The sequence below is a fragment of the Quercus robur genome, chromosome 12, assembly GCF_932294415.1.
Source record: "Quercus robur chromosome 12, dhQueRobu3.1, whole genome shotgun sequence".
NCBI classification, from domain to species: Eukaryota; Viridiplantae; Streptophyta; class Magnoliopsida; order Fagales; family Fagaceae; genus Quercus; species Quercus robur.
This window is the reverse complement of record NC_065545.1, coordinates 19,492,508-19,507,648: the sequence shown is the minus strand read 5'-3', so window position 1 is coordinate 19,507,648 and position 15,141 is coordinate 19,492,508. Positions and strand designations below refer to the sequence as shown.

At 33.6% G+C, this 15,141-nt stretch overlaps 3 protein-coding genes across 4 annotated transcripts; 2 read left to right on the top strand and 1 right to left on the bottom strand.

Moving 5' to 3' along the window:
- Positions 1-652: 652 nt before the first annotated feature.
- LOC126709908 (GDSL esterase/lipase At1g54790-like) lies at positions 653-2,697 on the bottom strand. Of its 2 annotated transcripts, none has more exons than XM_050410276.1 (5): positions 2,327-2,697; positions 1,805-2,008; positions 1,529-1,695; positions 1,164-1,431; positions 653-1,048 (listed from the first exon to the last, which is right to left on the bottom strand). In XM_050410276.1, the coding sequence occupies exons 1-5, from the start codon at positions 2,559-2,561 to the stop codon at positions 762-764; spliced, it is 1,161 nt and encodes a 386-aa protein (XP_050266233.1). In that variant the 5' UTR covers positions 2,562-2,697; the 3' UTR covers positions 653-761. The 2 variants fall into 2 exon arrangements, with proteins under 2 accessions (XP_050266233.1, XP_050266234.1); XM_050410277.1 differs by having other exon boundaries at positions 1,805-2,005; positions 2,327-2,694.
- A 1,344-nt stretch (positions 2,698-4,041) lies between these two features.
- On the top strand, positions 4,042-10,975 carry LOC126708905 (elongation factor Tu, mitochondrial). Its single transcript, XM_050408905.1, has 12 exons — positions 4,042-4,359; positions 6,387-6,462; positions 6,609-6,701; positions 6,837-6,911; positions 7,618-7,722; positions 7,808-7,898; positions 8,037-8,242; positions 8,368-8,451; positions 8,689-8,754; positions 8,837-8,899; positions 9,311-9,551; positions 10,539-10,975. Exons 1-12 carry the CDS (start codon positions 4,175-4,177, stop codon positions 10,607-10,609), a joined length of 1,356 nt encoding a protein of 451 aa, XP_050264862.1. The 5' UTR covers positions 4,042-4,174; the 3' UTR covers positions 10,610-10,975.
- A 2,103-nt stretch (positions 10,976-13,078) lies between these two features.
- Positions 13,079-14,253, top strand: LOC126710014 (probable galacturonosyltransferase-like 4). Its single transcript, XM_050410398.1, has one exon. The coding sequence runs from the start codon at positions 13,171-13,173 to the stop codon at positions 14,251-14,253; it is 1,083 nt and encodes a 360-aa protein (XP_050266355.1). The 5' UTR covers positions 13,079-13,170.
- The last annotated feature ends 888 nt before the right edge of the window (positions 14,254-15,141 follow it).

Here is a 15,141-nt window from a genome sequence, read left to right as displayed (position 1 = left end):
GGAAAGGGGGTGTTCAATAGGACGGATACTCAAGTAGAAGCTTGGATGATCAACAAATGAAAGGCCAAGATTGTTTGAAAGGAACTATATAACGGAAGAGACCCACCATGGAAGAGGGATTGGAAAAGCCAAGAAAGAAACACTGTAGTAATTTAGAACCAGGCTTGTAACCATACTTAAGAACATTATATAAAAATCAGTCTCCTCGGACATTGCTGAGGACATTCTTCCTTCGGTTTAAACTTGTATATTTTCACTCCTTTGTCATCAGGCCTACCTAACTTGTTGATTGGTTAACTAAAGCTCAGTTTTTCTAACCCATTCTCTAGAAATTCATTGTTTTAGGCTTATTGGGCCTAAGTCCATTCATACCTTGGGCTAGGAACTCAATTCAGGTCCTTACAATATATATAAAAGATTAAAGCCAAAACTTAGAGAAAATCCAATTAGATTTTAAATTGGATTACGATTGGAGTTTAATTTTGCCACATGTGTTCTATCTAATTTTTTAATATTTGTGTCAAGTGAATAATTGGGTGCAAAAACTGAGAGCAAATTTGGTTTTATGTAGGCTGAATTAAGAGAGAGAAAGTGAGAGCTTCTGTTAATGGAATTGGACAAACATTAAGTTTATGCACAAACTCCAACTCCATAAGAAATTCAATTGGTATTGGAATTTAGACTCATCATATGAAGTCTTGAAAACTGCTACAATCTTTTTTTCTTTTTTTGAGGGAGGAAACTACTACAATCTTACATTCTTATATTGTTTTTGGGTCAAATAGTTTTGATTCTATATGATATTGTGCATTCACTAAGAGAGGTGGGTCTGAGTAATTTCCTGTTAATACATGTGATGAAATATATTCATTTGCAGCTTCTGTATAATGGTTTCCATCCCAATTCACGTACTCCGCAGTATTATTGCATGGTATTGCTGTCACCGAGCTCCCATTTAGAATCTTGGTTTGGCCACAAGCAATTCGGTTGTCAAAATTCAATGGCAACCCACCATAGCCACAGCAAGCAGCTAAAGGTTGTTTAAATCCTGAAAGCCAAATAGTTCACAGACAATCCAACTAATTAGATAAACAGATAAATGCGGAAAATGCAATAAAACAAAGTAAAAAGTACAAATTTCAAGATTGGTAATGGTAACTTACCATATAGAGAATAATTTGAAATGAGGTTTAATTTTATTGAGAAAATGTCAACATATGTGACATTAGCCCCAGGGAGTACCCGAAATTTTGTACAAAGGTCATGAAGTTGCATGTTGAATTGATTAGCAGCATTGTTGTGTGAGGTAACACATCCGAACTGGTCAAGTTTTGATGAGTCTTTTCCAAATTGTGCAATTATTCTAGGTAAGCATCCAAGGGGACCAGTGTTGTGAATCCATAAATTCCTTGCACCCTCATTATATAATTTCTGAAAAAGCAAGAGAAGGTAAGGAAAGAGATACTTGATGGTTCTACTAAAATCAACTAGCTTAATTTGTTAGGTTAGGCAAAATAGGTGAAATAACCTTAACTCCAGCCTCAAATTCTGTTAAAATGATGGGAATCAAAGCAAGTACTTCATCTTCTGATTTTGAATAAAATGCTCCGTCCAGACCATTCTGACCTACATCGAACATGTAGAGGGCCTGCCTAAAAGATTCTTGTGAAGGAATAAATTCTTGAAGTTTCTTATCTGTGACAAACACATGAAAATTACATTCTAACTCTCTGAAAACAACCATTTACTTAACAATGTAATTAACCTTAAACCTGGGTGTTGTTACACTAAATAGTACTAATACCTTTTACTAGTAATTCTAGGACTCGAGTCTTGAATCTGACAAATTGAGCTACCTGAATTCCAAAGGAGAAAGGGCTTGCTGATGCTGCATTGGCTGGAAGTATAGTAGATCCTCCAGTTGCAAAGTTACACCCATTCTGGAAATTTGGTATACCAATTGAATCCAAGTATGGATTGAGAAATGAAAGGTCCAATGCATTCACTGCTGCATATAAATATGCATAAGGAACCTACATACTTATAAGCTCAAAAATAAGAATCTAAGTGTGAACACAGCCTCATTCTACTTTTGTCTTCACATCATTAAAGTTTGAAGTTTTAGGTCTTACATATATTTATATGAAATAAAATTATTTCAAACTGATAAACTCATAGTAGTAATGTTCTTTAGCATGTGTGAGTGGGCATTTGTATTTTGAAGTAACAACTCAAATTCCATGCATTGTTTTTGTGCAATCAAAATTTATTTTCTTGTTTCAACATGCTCCTATGCAAGAACTGGAAGTTGTTAAAGATACATTACCTAGAAAATCAATGATCAAACGACCATCGCAGAACCGCCCAGATGGCTTAAGGAAGTATGTTTGTCCATTAGGTTGTCCAATCGGGAAAGCAATTCCTGCAGCCAAGCCACCAGTATCTGAATTTGAGTCACCAAAGTTGAAAATTGCTGGGATACTGAAGTTGGAAGAGCTAACAATAGGCAAGACTAAGAAAGTTAAGGCAAGTATGTGAAAAATATGGGTTTTAAGAGCCATACCAATTGAAGAAAGCTGGATGGGGTCTATGGATAAAACAATCTATAAAATTATGTTCCTTTATATGTGGCTGGAACGTGAAGATAAATCCCTTGCAAGTTTGGTACGAAATGGGTGTCTTGCAAGTTGAACTTTTCTTTTGTTTGGTATCTTGTTTCAGGTCAAATGATTGGATAAGCTGCACGACACAAATCTAATGTGCTGTTTAAACTTTAAACTAGAGTAGACTATAAGAAAAAAAGAAATGTATATTATAAGGTATATAACATAGTTTTTTTGTACTTTATTTTAATCAAAATAGTATTATAATTTAATAAATTCTGATAATAAAGTTTTATGTAAAGTAAACTGTGTTAATAATTTTATAAAATTTAAATTAATTTTGCCATTATGATATCAATTTATATATTTCTTTAAAATTAGCAAAATAATGTTATAATTTTCAATTTATATGATCACGTGCCGTCACGTCGTTCTTCTCACCTCTTCTTTCCCCCTCTTTTACCCTTTATTCATCTCTTATTATAAATTGAAGCCATGACTAACAGACCAAGTGCCCTTCTTGGGAGCTAATATGCAGTATTATTAAATTTATATGGTTTATAGTTTCTAAATTTCTATGTCATCTTTCTCAACATATTAAATATTACTAAATTTTTTTTTCATTACTAAATTAAATTTTTATTTAAGAATAATACCTATGCAATTTATGAATTTATTTTAAAAGTTGTTTTTAGTTAATTGAAATGATTTCTCTTGAAGGATTATTATAAAATTTCTTTTTATGCTTATTTATGTTGTACTATTTTTTATTAACCTTATAATGTACTATTTTATGTTAACCTTATAATATCATGAAAATTTCATTGAAATTTTGTTTCAAATTTTAAGATATTTTTAGTAAATTTTGCTAATATTTACAAATTTAATATATTTATTTATATTTAAATAATTATTAAATTAATTATAATGTTATTACAGTTCGACCTTGTTCAACCTTAGTTCAACCATAAAAATCTTGAATCTCTTCCTTTTACGGTTCAGTGAATGGTCCAAGTTTGAAAACCATACTCACAAGCACTTATTCTTGTGGAGTAACCATTATACCAAGACTGTGCAGTGATAACATACTATTAATTTGTTATTTCTTAAAACCTTACAATTTCATTTATTACATCCCTAAATTATTGGGTTTAAAATAAAATTTTCAATAAGAGTCTTATACCTCAATTGATAATGAGTTGGGCTTTGATAGGCTGGTTACAACAAAATATAAACCCAAACAATCAAATTATAGGATTTAAAAAAAAAAAAAAAAAAAATCCTCATTAAAAATTTTATAACTCAATTAACCCATTTTGATTTTTGATGTTTCCAACAGTGAGGAAACCACTAAGAAAATAATGGGCTGGGCTCTAATGGGCACGAGGCAGCAACAAAAAACCGAACCCAAACACCGCCAAATCTAAAACCCTCGAAACCCATTATTTTCTTAAACCCTTAACGCCTCTCTCTCACTCTCACACACTCTCAGTTCTTATGAAGCTCGCCATTTCCTGACCAAGTTACTAGGTCTAGGGCTTTTGTATTTTTTCTTCGATTCTCTTTCAAAAATGGCTTCAGTGGCTCTCAGAAACCCTAGTTCCAAGCGCCTCTTCCTCCTCCCTCCTTACTCCTCCCAAATCTACTACTCCTGCTGTAGAGGGTCGGTACTTTCTCTCTCCGATTCGATCTCCGGAAATGACAGAGTTTCCGGCCACTCTTCGTTTTGGAGATCCATGGCCACCTTCACCCGAACGTAAGTTCCCCATCCATTGATTAGCGAAATGGGTTTTTAGTGATCCAATGTAGTTTTTGACTTTGAGATTTCGATGGCTTTGTGTGTTAAATTGATTAGTAAAGTTATGACTTTGAGATTTTGAGGGCATATTTTTGGTGGTATAAACGAAGTTCCCTTTAAACTTTAATAGTTTCTGGAAAGCAGTTATGTATGTGTGTATGAACTTATACGTTAGTAGAAGTAGTAAAGAATGACACTGTAATTAATGAAGTAACATAGGGATTAAGGCTTTGTTGTTGATTGTTGCTGATGATGATGGTGACTATGACGATGATGTATGGATGTATATATTTTTTCCTGTATTTGAATTGATGCGATTAAGATCTGATAGTAGCGTTGCAATGTTATGGTTCAAAAAAAATGGTAGCATTGGAAAGTTGGAACAATTATCTAGGTGTAGAATTGGTTTGCAAAATGGTGACCAGCAAAGTGTTTAAGTGAATGTTTAGGGCATATTTAGTGGTATGATGAAAAAATATCCTTTTTTTGGTCCTTTTTGAAAGCAGTTAATGTAGAGTTTTGGTAGCAGTAGTGTTCTAAAAGAAAAATGAAATCGTTATTTCTTTATTTTATCAAATAATGAACTGACACCCATTTTCTGGAAACACAATGATAAACTAATAATTACCCTAAAAGTTGAAGTGGTTAGGAACTAGTGAATTTTCATCTTTATTATAATACCTCTCGCTCATGTTTGGGTCTAAATTCCTCCTTGACAATTGGGGGGCTCAACCAAGGTAGTCAACAGCAAAAGGCCACCTTAATGCTCCAAGGCCTTGTATTGCCTGAGGCTCTGCGGCATGAGGTGACAAAAAGGTGCTAGCCTGATTAAAGCGAGGCACCAAATTCTAAATACAGTTATGATACATATAGAACTTAAAATCATACATACCTAATGTATTGAAATATTATAATTAAGTGTTTGTAAAATGTGTTACATGAAGAAATTAGGTCTATTAATTGATTTCAAAGTAGCCTTAACATGGTTTAGGCTCTTAATTATTCTAACAATAGGTTTTACAACTATCTTCTATAATTTAATTAATCTAACAATAAGTTTTACATATTTCTGTAAATTAATTAATCAAACAATGGGTTCTGAAACAAGCTTATGTAAATTAGTAATATAATAATAGGTATTACAACAAGTTTCTATATATATATAAACCTATGGCTCTTGACTTAGTGCCTTTTTCATGGCTTAAGGCAGTTGCCTTGCTTGCCTAGGCTCTAAGGCAACGCCTCACTAAATTTAAATTTTAAAAATGGGAGGTGAACAGTGTTCGCAATAATAAATTAGCAGTTGTTCTAAAAGCTTAAATGTTTGGTATATGGTAACTAACAATTGAACCATTATTCTAACACACAAAATGGTGGTTTTTGGTGTTTCTGCTTTAGATTTGCATAGAAGAAAGTGAGAGTTATTTTATCATTGTAATTACTTTTACATGTTTTTGGTTATAGTGTCTTAGGCTTGAAAACCATGCGTTCAATTATGTATTTCGGGTTCTCCATTTTTTAACCTATCTTTGAATCAAAACACTCTCAAGTTTACATTAAATATATATCCCTATTCCTAATAGATTGACCCAAAAATAGCTTACCCAAATTTAAGTCCCATGGATCTACAATTGTAGAATTTAGACCTTCCGAATTTTTATTTGTTCGGCATCCACTGTTTTAGAATAGGTCTGAGTCAAATAGAAATGATTTGAAGCACTTATTTTTATACTATTTCAAAAAGACAAGGTCTCATGTAATGTATAGGATTTTCCAATCCTAGCAGGAAAAGGAGGTTGGGACCTTTAGAATTAGGAAAATAACTTATAATCTGATATTTGTAACTAAATATATACAATTTGACAATTTACAACAGGCAATGTTGTTGCATGTGCATTCATAGTGTGGATTCTTGTGTTGTCAAGCCATTGTTAGTGGGGGTTTTTGTTTTGGATTTTTATTTGTTTGAAATTATTTGCTGGCAGGAAGCCTCACGTGAATGTGGGAACTATTGGCCATGTTGATCATGGGAAGACTACTCTGACTGCAGCTATTACGAAGGTCTGGTTGTTTTTTAATTTGGTTGCTTTTGAATGTGGATTTTATTATTTTGCTCAGTTTTAATCTGGTTTCTTAACTGAAAGCTGGACTACAATAATGAATAATTTAGTATGAAATACGAAATGTTTCATGTGATGTTTCTCTAGGTGCTAGCGGAAGAAGGAAAAGCTAAGGCTATTGCTTTTGATGAAATTGACAAGGCCCCAGAAGAGAAAAAGAGAGGAATTACAATTGCAACGGTTGGAATACTTTTTTTTTGTTTCATTTGTGCTTACTCTTTTTGCTGCAGCTGTGCCATCCCATTTTGCTTCTTTTACCAAATTCATCTTCTCAAAATAACATCTGCTTACCTCAAGATTAATCTGATTTTGCAGGCACATGTGGAGTATGAAACTGCTAAGAGACACTATGCACATGTAGACTGTCCAGGACATGCAGATTATGTTAAGGTAAGCTGTACAACTCTTTTGGTTTTATGAAGAAGTAATTTAATCCATTTGAAAATTTTGTAGCATTACCATGCTAGGACCAACCAATAGAAGCGATTGTCAGAAAGATTAACCCTTCATTAATGGACTACACTTTTATGCATTTTATCAGAATCTTTATAGACTTGGTCTTGTTTCATGAACTTGTATGAGTGTTCAATTTTGGACATATTGATGCACCTTTATGACGACGTAAATAATCACATTTTGTAGCATTACCATGCTAGGTCCAACCAATAGAAGTGGTTGTCAAAAAGATTAACCCTTCATTAACGGACTATTCTTTTATGCATTTTATCTGAATCTTTATAGACTTAGTCTTGTTTCATGAACTTGTATGAGTGTTCAATTTTGGACATATTAATGCACCTTTATGACTATGTAAATAATCACACATTGGTTGTTATATCCATGCAAAAATTAGGTGAAAAAATACTTAGATTGGCTTGTAATTTGACCTCACTTTTGTTGACTTGCATCTCTTTGAAAGTATTCACTATGAACGTCAACTGTCCTTATTTAATCATCTTACTTTACCTAATAAACCAAATTCTGTTACTAAAAACAGATATTTTCAAGTTAATTTATTTATGAAGTTTGTAATTTTTTTTCATTTCTCTTCATCTAAACTTTTGTATGCCCTCATGCACCTATTCATGTTTTGCAGAACATGATTACTGGTGCTGCACAAATGGATGGGGGTATTCTTGTTGTATCTGCCCCCGATGGACCCATGCCACAGACCAAGGAGCATATTCTGCTTGCACGCCAGGTGGGTGCCCTGCTAAGAGTGGCTTGTAAATTTTATCTATGCTTTTGAAGTTAACTGTATGAGGATTTTTAATGTATTTCTACAGGTTGGTGTGCCATCACTTGTGTGTTTTCTAAATAAAGTTGATGCCATTGATGATCCTGAGTTGTTGGAGATTGTGGAAATGGAGCTCCGTGGTAGGGTGCCTTTTTTAGATTTTTGTTTCACACACACACTGTACATGCACTTGCACGTGCACGTACACACACATATATATAATCACTTTAGTTAGTTTGACTGTACAAATATTTTACATTAGCTTATGCATTTGGCAGAGCTTCTCAGCTTCTACAAGTTTCCTGGGGATGAGATCCCTATCGTTCGGGGTTCGGCTTTGGCTGCTTTAAATGGTACAAATGAAGAGATAGGCAAAAAGGCTATTTTAAAATTAATGGATGCTGTGGACGAATACATTCCTGACCCAGTACGCCAGCTTGATAAGCCTTTCCTTATGCCTATTGAAGATGTCTTCTCAATTCAGGTAAAAAAATATCCATTCATCAGTAATTGCTAGCATTTCTTTGTGAAAGCGAATTGCATGCTTTTTTTTTTGGTAGAAATTATGTGCTCCCTGTAAACTTTTGATGATGTTGTTGTTTGTTTAAGGGTCGTGGAACTGTTGCCACTGGTCGTGTTGAACAAGGAACTATCAAAGTTGGTGAGGAAGTTGAGGTTTTGGGGTTAAGGCAGGTAAGCTCGAGAATCATGTATTCTTTTTCTTATTTCTGTGAAAAATCCTCGGGCATTCCCTTGTAATAAATTAATTAGTCTGTCATTACTGATAGGCTGTGTGCCTGTGTCTCCTTTAAGCTTAGATTGGATTTGACATTTAGTAGAAGGTCCTCTTCAGATCTTTGTAGTCAATCCATACTTGGAATATCTGGTTTAAATATTGAGTGTATTTTTTTTCAATCCTATTCAATGCAGGGAGGTCCTTTGAAAACTACGGTCACTGGTGTTGAAATGTTTAAAAAAATATTGGACAATGGGCAAGTAAGTGATTGATAATACTTTCAGCTAGAATGGCTCTTGCACACTGATATTAAAATACTGATGAGTTTGTAAATGTTATTAGGCTGGTGACAATGTGGGTCTTCTTCTTCGTGGTCTAAAACGTGAAGAAATCCAGCGTGGTCAAGTAAGTAGAACATATCAAGCACTAGAAAACTTTGATTGATGGACCCTGTAGCATAATGTAGAATTCATATGTTGCTTAAATAAGTTGATATTTAGACGTGAAAAACGAACTCTTTTACCAATTTTGGTAAAATTTTCCAATTTATTGTGTGAAACTTAGTTTAATTACTTTCTGCCTCAAATTTATGCTGCATCTATAGTTCTATACAGAGTACTCTTAGTGCACTTGCTCACACTTATAAATAGCAGTAATTATGTGCTTCATCAGACAAGATTTGATCAATGGTGCCTGTGACAAATCTGACTTGTGCTAGTTGAATTTGAATTATGAAATCACACTGAGCAATGGCATTAAATGGTGAAGATGCATTTTGTAAGAATTGCTTTACTATCTTACCGTATTATCGTATAGGTAATTGCCAAGCCAGGTTCTATTAAGACATCCACGAAATTTGAGGCTGAGATATACGTACTTACAAAGGATGAAGGTGGACGCCATACTGCCTTCTTTTCAAATTACAGGCCTCAGTTTTATATGAGGACTGCAGATATAACTGGAAAAGTAGAATTGCCTGAAAATGTTAAGATGGTTATGCCTGGGGACAATGTGACTGCAGTTTTTGAACTGATTTCACCTGTTCCGCTTGAATCAGGTATGTCTAGTTTAATTCCGTTTTAGAATAATTAAATTAAAGGAGTTGTATGTTGATCTCTTAGGCCGTAAAACAGAAGAACCATAATTTTTTTCTACCCTAGTGTTGTGCTCTGATATTTGTTGTGTATATCACTGTGAGATATCTGAGTAAGCTTAATTTTTCATGCATTATATTTTGTTCTTGAGTGCCTACTGGAGTATATGTGAATTAGGCAGGCACCATTAAGTTTTTGAACACACGTTGGTTTGCTTGCTTCTACATTACATCAATTCTGGTCATTAAGTGATGCATTTCTGTCATTTCTTTCCATTAGTAAGCACTCCCTTTTTTACATGTTAGAAATTTCATCATATATAAGGGCTATCCATATAGGTTGTCTTTACATCATATTACTTTCATGCAAAGAGTAGATATGATTTATCTTGTTGTCTCATTTGTTTATAGCTATTTAGGATTTGAATCTGATACTGAATCAAATTCATAAAACAGAAAAAGGATTTTCCTTGCCAATTATGTGACAGCCTTTTAATTAAATTATAAAAGAATTAAATAGCTAATTTATTTCTTTAAGATTTACCTGACATGATAAAAGAAATAACTTATGGTGCAACTGTGCAATTGTTGAACTTTCTGTTATTGTCTCTGTTCTATCCGTGTGAATTTGTGTTATGATGGGAATACATGCATTTATTTATACATGGATATGGATGTTCTCAGTAGCATAAAGCTAAGTATTTTACTTGACCGTGTTTCCACATTTTGTGCTTAGTTTGACGTGGGGGATTGTGTACTTTCTGAAAATTTTCATTTCAAAATTTATTTCTCCTGATATTTTGTATTTTCTTTCGTCTTTCATAATACTTGTGGCATAGATGTTAGGGAGTGCACCCAACATGTTGCGGATATGTGCCCGCATCATGACCTACATGTTGAGTCAGAAATAATTAGAACTCCTTAATGTATTTCTTGTTTTAAATCAAACAGGACAAAGATTTGCTTTGAGGGAGGGAGGTAGAACGGTTGGTGCAGGTGTAGTTTCAAAAGTACTGAGCTAAGTTGACACTACTTGATTCTTCAGCATTTTAGTCTGTTCGTTTGCAGAGTGGAAAGGAAGACCTTACTGTTATCCCTTGGATTTGGATACATGCCATGTGGTTATTACATTTATAGTCCGCACTTGATGAAATGTTTGCTCTAGGCATAACAAGAGAGATTGTCAATGGTATGAAATTTGAGTAAATTGAAAGAAAGTTGATCTTCATTGGTACTTTTTGCAGTGCAGAATGGTCAACATGATCTTGATAGCTGTTGAAACATTTATGTCCGTGTGTTATTAGAAATAATCAGTTAATAATTGCTGGATTATTATGTTGTACTTCAGTCAGGGGATCACTACATAAAAGTTTTGTCATTTTGAAGCATTGCTGATGTTTTTATTTATAGGCATGGGATTTTGCTCAACATAAAAGCAACGCAGGATGAATTTTGTAACACCAACTTTTTTTGCTAGCCGGTTTTTTTTTTTTTTTTGGTATTTTTCCTTCTAGCTTCCAATACATTGTTCAATTAGTTCATTATTGGGGGATGCATGCACAAAAATGTATGTATCATAATTGAGGAACGAAATAGGGTACCTACTCCTATACACAAGAATAATACCATTTGTTTATGCTTACTACTTACTGTAACTTAGAAAAGAAAGGGGTATATATAAGACTTATAAAATCAATAACATTAAATATCACATTCCGCATAAAAAAAAATATATATATATTTATATATATATATATATATATATCACATTCAAAGCCAAATTGAGTCAAATGAAATTCTTACTTCGAATTTAAATTAGTAAATCAAAACATAACGAAGGCAAATTTGGTTTGATGGAGACGATCTAGAGGGTCTCACCTCCTTCCATTGTGCAAGCAAGATAAATGGAAATGACTCAATGTATTTCACTCGCTGTATCACGTAACTCAAATTATTATCATTCATGAACACATATCATTCTCTCATAAATCAGTTAAAACCGTAACGCTCCTAAATTAGATCGGGTGGGTGGATCCTATCCGAAACAAACACAAAAGTCAAAACTATGCTCCAAGTAGCCTAATATCAACATCTAGATGGTTATTCCACGTCTCTAGGGCAAGGTGTCATTGCATACAAGGAAGCATGGGCACATCTGTATTAGATACAAAGAAGCATGGGCACAGCCTAACATCTAGATGTACTAATTAGTAAGTTGTTGACTCTGAATAAAAAATTATTGACTAATTTTTTTTTTTTTAAAGGAGACTTTCATTTTTATTGGAGAATTGTTACATCTATAATATTTTCACAACACTTTTACCATAAATATTAGGTAGTAACATCTTAGGTAGTAAATTATTATGGTTCCAATTTGAATTTACTATTAAAATTACTTTTTTACCTACAATAATAACTAGTAACAATTTTGTAGATTTTTTTTTTTTTGAGAAGAGTAAGAAGACTACTACTTAGAATTTGTTGTATAAATGTTGAAAACATAAGTAAAATTTCTCGATTTATTGGGGTTTACTTTTAACTTAATCCATATTTTGCGTGCAAATGAACTAAATAAATTGCATAAAGAAAAGGTGTGATTGTGATGGCATACACCTATGGAAAGAATTATTACAATTTGATTATGATTATTTCTTTTTGTTAAAACGAATTATTTCTGATTACTTTATTTCCTTGAGAATATTTCTGATTTCCTTCTTAACTTGATTCGCTTACTAATCTTACTTGCGCCTAATATGGCGATACAGGATTTGCCATTTTTAGATAGTGCTATATTGGCAATATCAATCAAACTGTGGAAAGTGTTATAATAATTTGACAAAATTCTTTGCTGGAAATCTTTACTTAATTGGAAGCAAAAATAATACCTTACTTGAAAATTTTGACTAATTTTACTTTATTTTATGACTAAATAAACAAATAAAACCCAAAATTAAGGAGGCAAAAAAAAAAAAAAAAACGTAAAGCATGCATATAAAAACATGGTTAAAATTAGAAAAAGAAATTACAAATAGATTATTTCTAATAAGCCATAAAAATAAAATTTAAACGTAATTTCCTATTAAAAAAAGCATAAGTAAATTTAATTCTAATTATCTGATATATCATATTCTAAGACACAAAGCAAAAAATATAATTAAAAATTTTGTTTATTATGCTATGAATCTGACACTAGTTAAATTCATTTTGTAGTACAATTAATATTAATTAAAATTCACATAAAAATAGTAATTTAATTTTAGTATTTTTCAAAAAAAAAAAAAGGGTAATTAATAATTGCCTATTAATATGGAACATGGACTCCCTTATTAAAAAAAAAAAAACCATTCCGAAGATTCTTCTCTCCCTCACAATCCCACCAACCTCATTCCCTCCCTAGTTTTTCTCAAAAAATTCAAAGCAAACCATTTCTAACCTCTTCCTAAACCTTCTCCAAATCCAGCCTAACAATGGCTGCCACCACCACCACAACTACCACTACTGCCACCACCACCACCACTTTTCTATCTCCTTTGCTTCGCTAATTATATCCCAATCGCCTTTGTCTTTACCATCAAAGTCAAGGATGGAGGCCTTTTGGATGAGCCCCACTTTTCCACAACCATTATCATCACTCCTAATAGGCCTCCTGTCTCTCCTCTTCCTTCTCCTCCTCCCTGATCTCCATTCCACCGCCACCACCGCCACCGGTATCCGCCTCGGGGTTATCCGGAAGCCGTCCCCAGATGTCCCCATCTTCCGTGAAGCCCCTGCCTTTCGGAACGGAGAAACATGTGCCTCTGATGACAAAATCCACATTGCCATGACATTGGATTCAAACTACCTTAGGGGTACCATGGCAGCTGTGTTGTCCATTTTGCAACATTCAATATGCCCAGAAAACGTTGAGTTTCACTTTTTGTGGTCAAGGCATGAGCCTGATGTATCCTCAAGCATCAAATCCACCTTCCCTTACCTTAGCTTCAAAGTTTATCGCTTTAACTCCAAAAAGGTACGTGGGAAAATATCAAAATCAATACGTCAAGCACTAGACCAACCTTTAAACTATGCACGTATATACCTTGCAGACATTATACCAGCCGAGGTAAAACGTGTTGTGTATTTAGATTCTGATCTTGTAGTTGTGGATGACATCAAGAAGCTATGGGAGGTGGATTTGGAGAACAAGGTTTTGGCTGCACCAGAATATTGCCATGCAAATTTCACAACCTATTTCACGGACTTGTTTTGGTCTGACCCTTCAATGTCCAGTATATTTGATGGTAGAAAGCCTTGTTATTTTAACACAGGGGTTATGGTTGTGGACGTGGATAAATGGAGGCAAGGAGATTATACATCGAAAATGGAGGAGTGGATGGTAGTGCAAAAGCAAAAAAGGATTTACCACTTGGGTTCTTTGCCACCATTTTTGTTGGTTTTGGGTGGCGATATTACTGGTGTGGACCATAGGTGGAATCAACATGGACTTGGTGGAGACAATCTTGAAGGAAAATGTAGGAGTTTGCATCCTGGGCCTATTAGTTTGCTTCATTGGAGTGGGAAAGGGAAGCCATGGTTGAGGTTAGATTCAAGGAAGCCCTGCACTGTGGATCATCTTTGGGCTCCATATGATCTCTACCGTTCATCAACTCACTCTTTGGAAGAATAAAAGAATTAGGAAGAAAAAAAAAGTTCATTTTACGCATGCATGGGGTGGAGCTTTTGGATTCATGGGGATTAAGTAGAAGAGCAAGAAGGGGACCAATTAATTGGGTACGTGTCCATTTCTTTTTTCTTTTCTTTTTTTGTTCTTAGACCGAAAATGATTGAAAAAAAAAAATTCTTTAAAGTGAAATGTAACATAGGAAAGGGAAATAATTTGGGAGGCAATTTACTTTGCATTGAGAGTGTTACAAGGTCAAGGCTAAATTAACTCTTTTTGTTCTATATATTTGGTTTGAAGAAGAGGTTTTTTTTTTTTTTTTTTTAATTTTTAATTTTTATTTTTTGGGTCATGGGTCCTTGAAGGAGCTACTTACAACTTTAAGGAGGAGGATAGTCTGCCAATTGCCGAATGATCCTCTATGAGATCTTTCTTTGTCCCTCTGAATTACAACTTTTCTATATGCTTAAGTATGTCCGAATATAATTTGGTTTAGTGTGTGTTATTAAGTTCAATTACAATGTGTTCTTACTTCTTATATATGTATTTTTCTTTTGTTTTCTCCTCTTTATTACTATTTTTTGGGGACCCCGACCTCCCACTTGTAGCAATTTACAGTTTCAGTTTATTAAATTCCAAAATTATTCACACTCCAACTCTTTTTTCATTAGCATGAGTTTATCATGGATTATTATTTTAGTGTCTTTTAGGTGGACACCAATGGCTTATTATTTACGTTTTTTTTTTTTGAGATAAAAGGAGGGTTTCCTATTAGATTTAAGAAATAAAATCTCAAGTATGAATCACAAGTTTATTTCTTTTAGGTGCCTTTTCCATTATTTTTTTGTGAAAATGTTGAATTGATTTTATTTTTCAAGTAGTTGTACTAAAGAA

Excerpts from the sequence above, each read along its gene's own strand:
- LOC126710014 (XM_050410398.1), top strand. The coding sequence starts at position 13,171 with ATGGAGGCCTTTTGGATGAGCCCCACTTTTCCACAACCATTATCATCA.
- LOC126708905 (XM_050408905.1), top strand. The coding sequence starts at position 4,175 with ATGGCTTCAGTGGCTCTCAGAAACCCTAGTTCCAAGCGCCTCTTCCTC. Across the intron at positions 6,702-6,836 it reads GAGGAATTACAATTGCAACG|GCACATGTGGAGTATGAAAC; the intron begins GTTGGAATACTT and ends CTGATTTTGCAG. Across the intron at positions 6,912-7,617 it reads GACATGCAGATTATGTTAAG|AACATGATTACTGGTGCTGC; the intron begins GTAAGCTGTACA and ends CATGTTTTGCAG.
- LOC126709908 (XM_050410276.1), bottom strand. The coding sequence starts at position 2,561 with ATGGCTCTTAAAACCCATATTTTTCACATACTTGCCTTAACTTTCTTA. Across the intron at positions 2,009-2,326 it reads TTTGATCATTGATTTTCTAG|CAGTGAATGCATTGGACCTT; the intron begins GTAATGTATCTT and ends ATTTATATGCAG. Across the intron at positions 1,696-1,804 it reads CCTAGAATTACTAGTAAAAG|ATAAGAAACTTCAAGAATTT; the intron begins GTATTAGTACTA and ends TGTTTGTCACAG.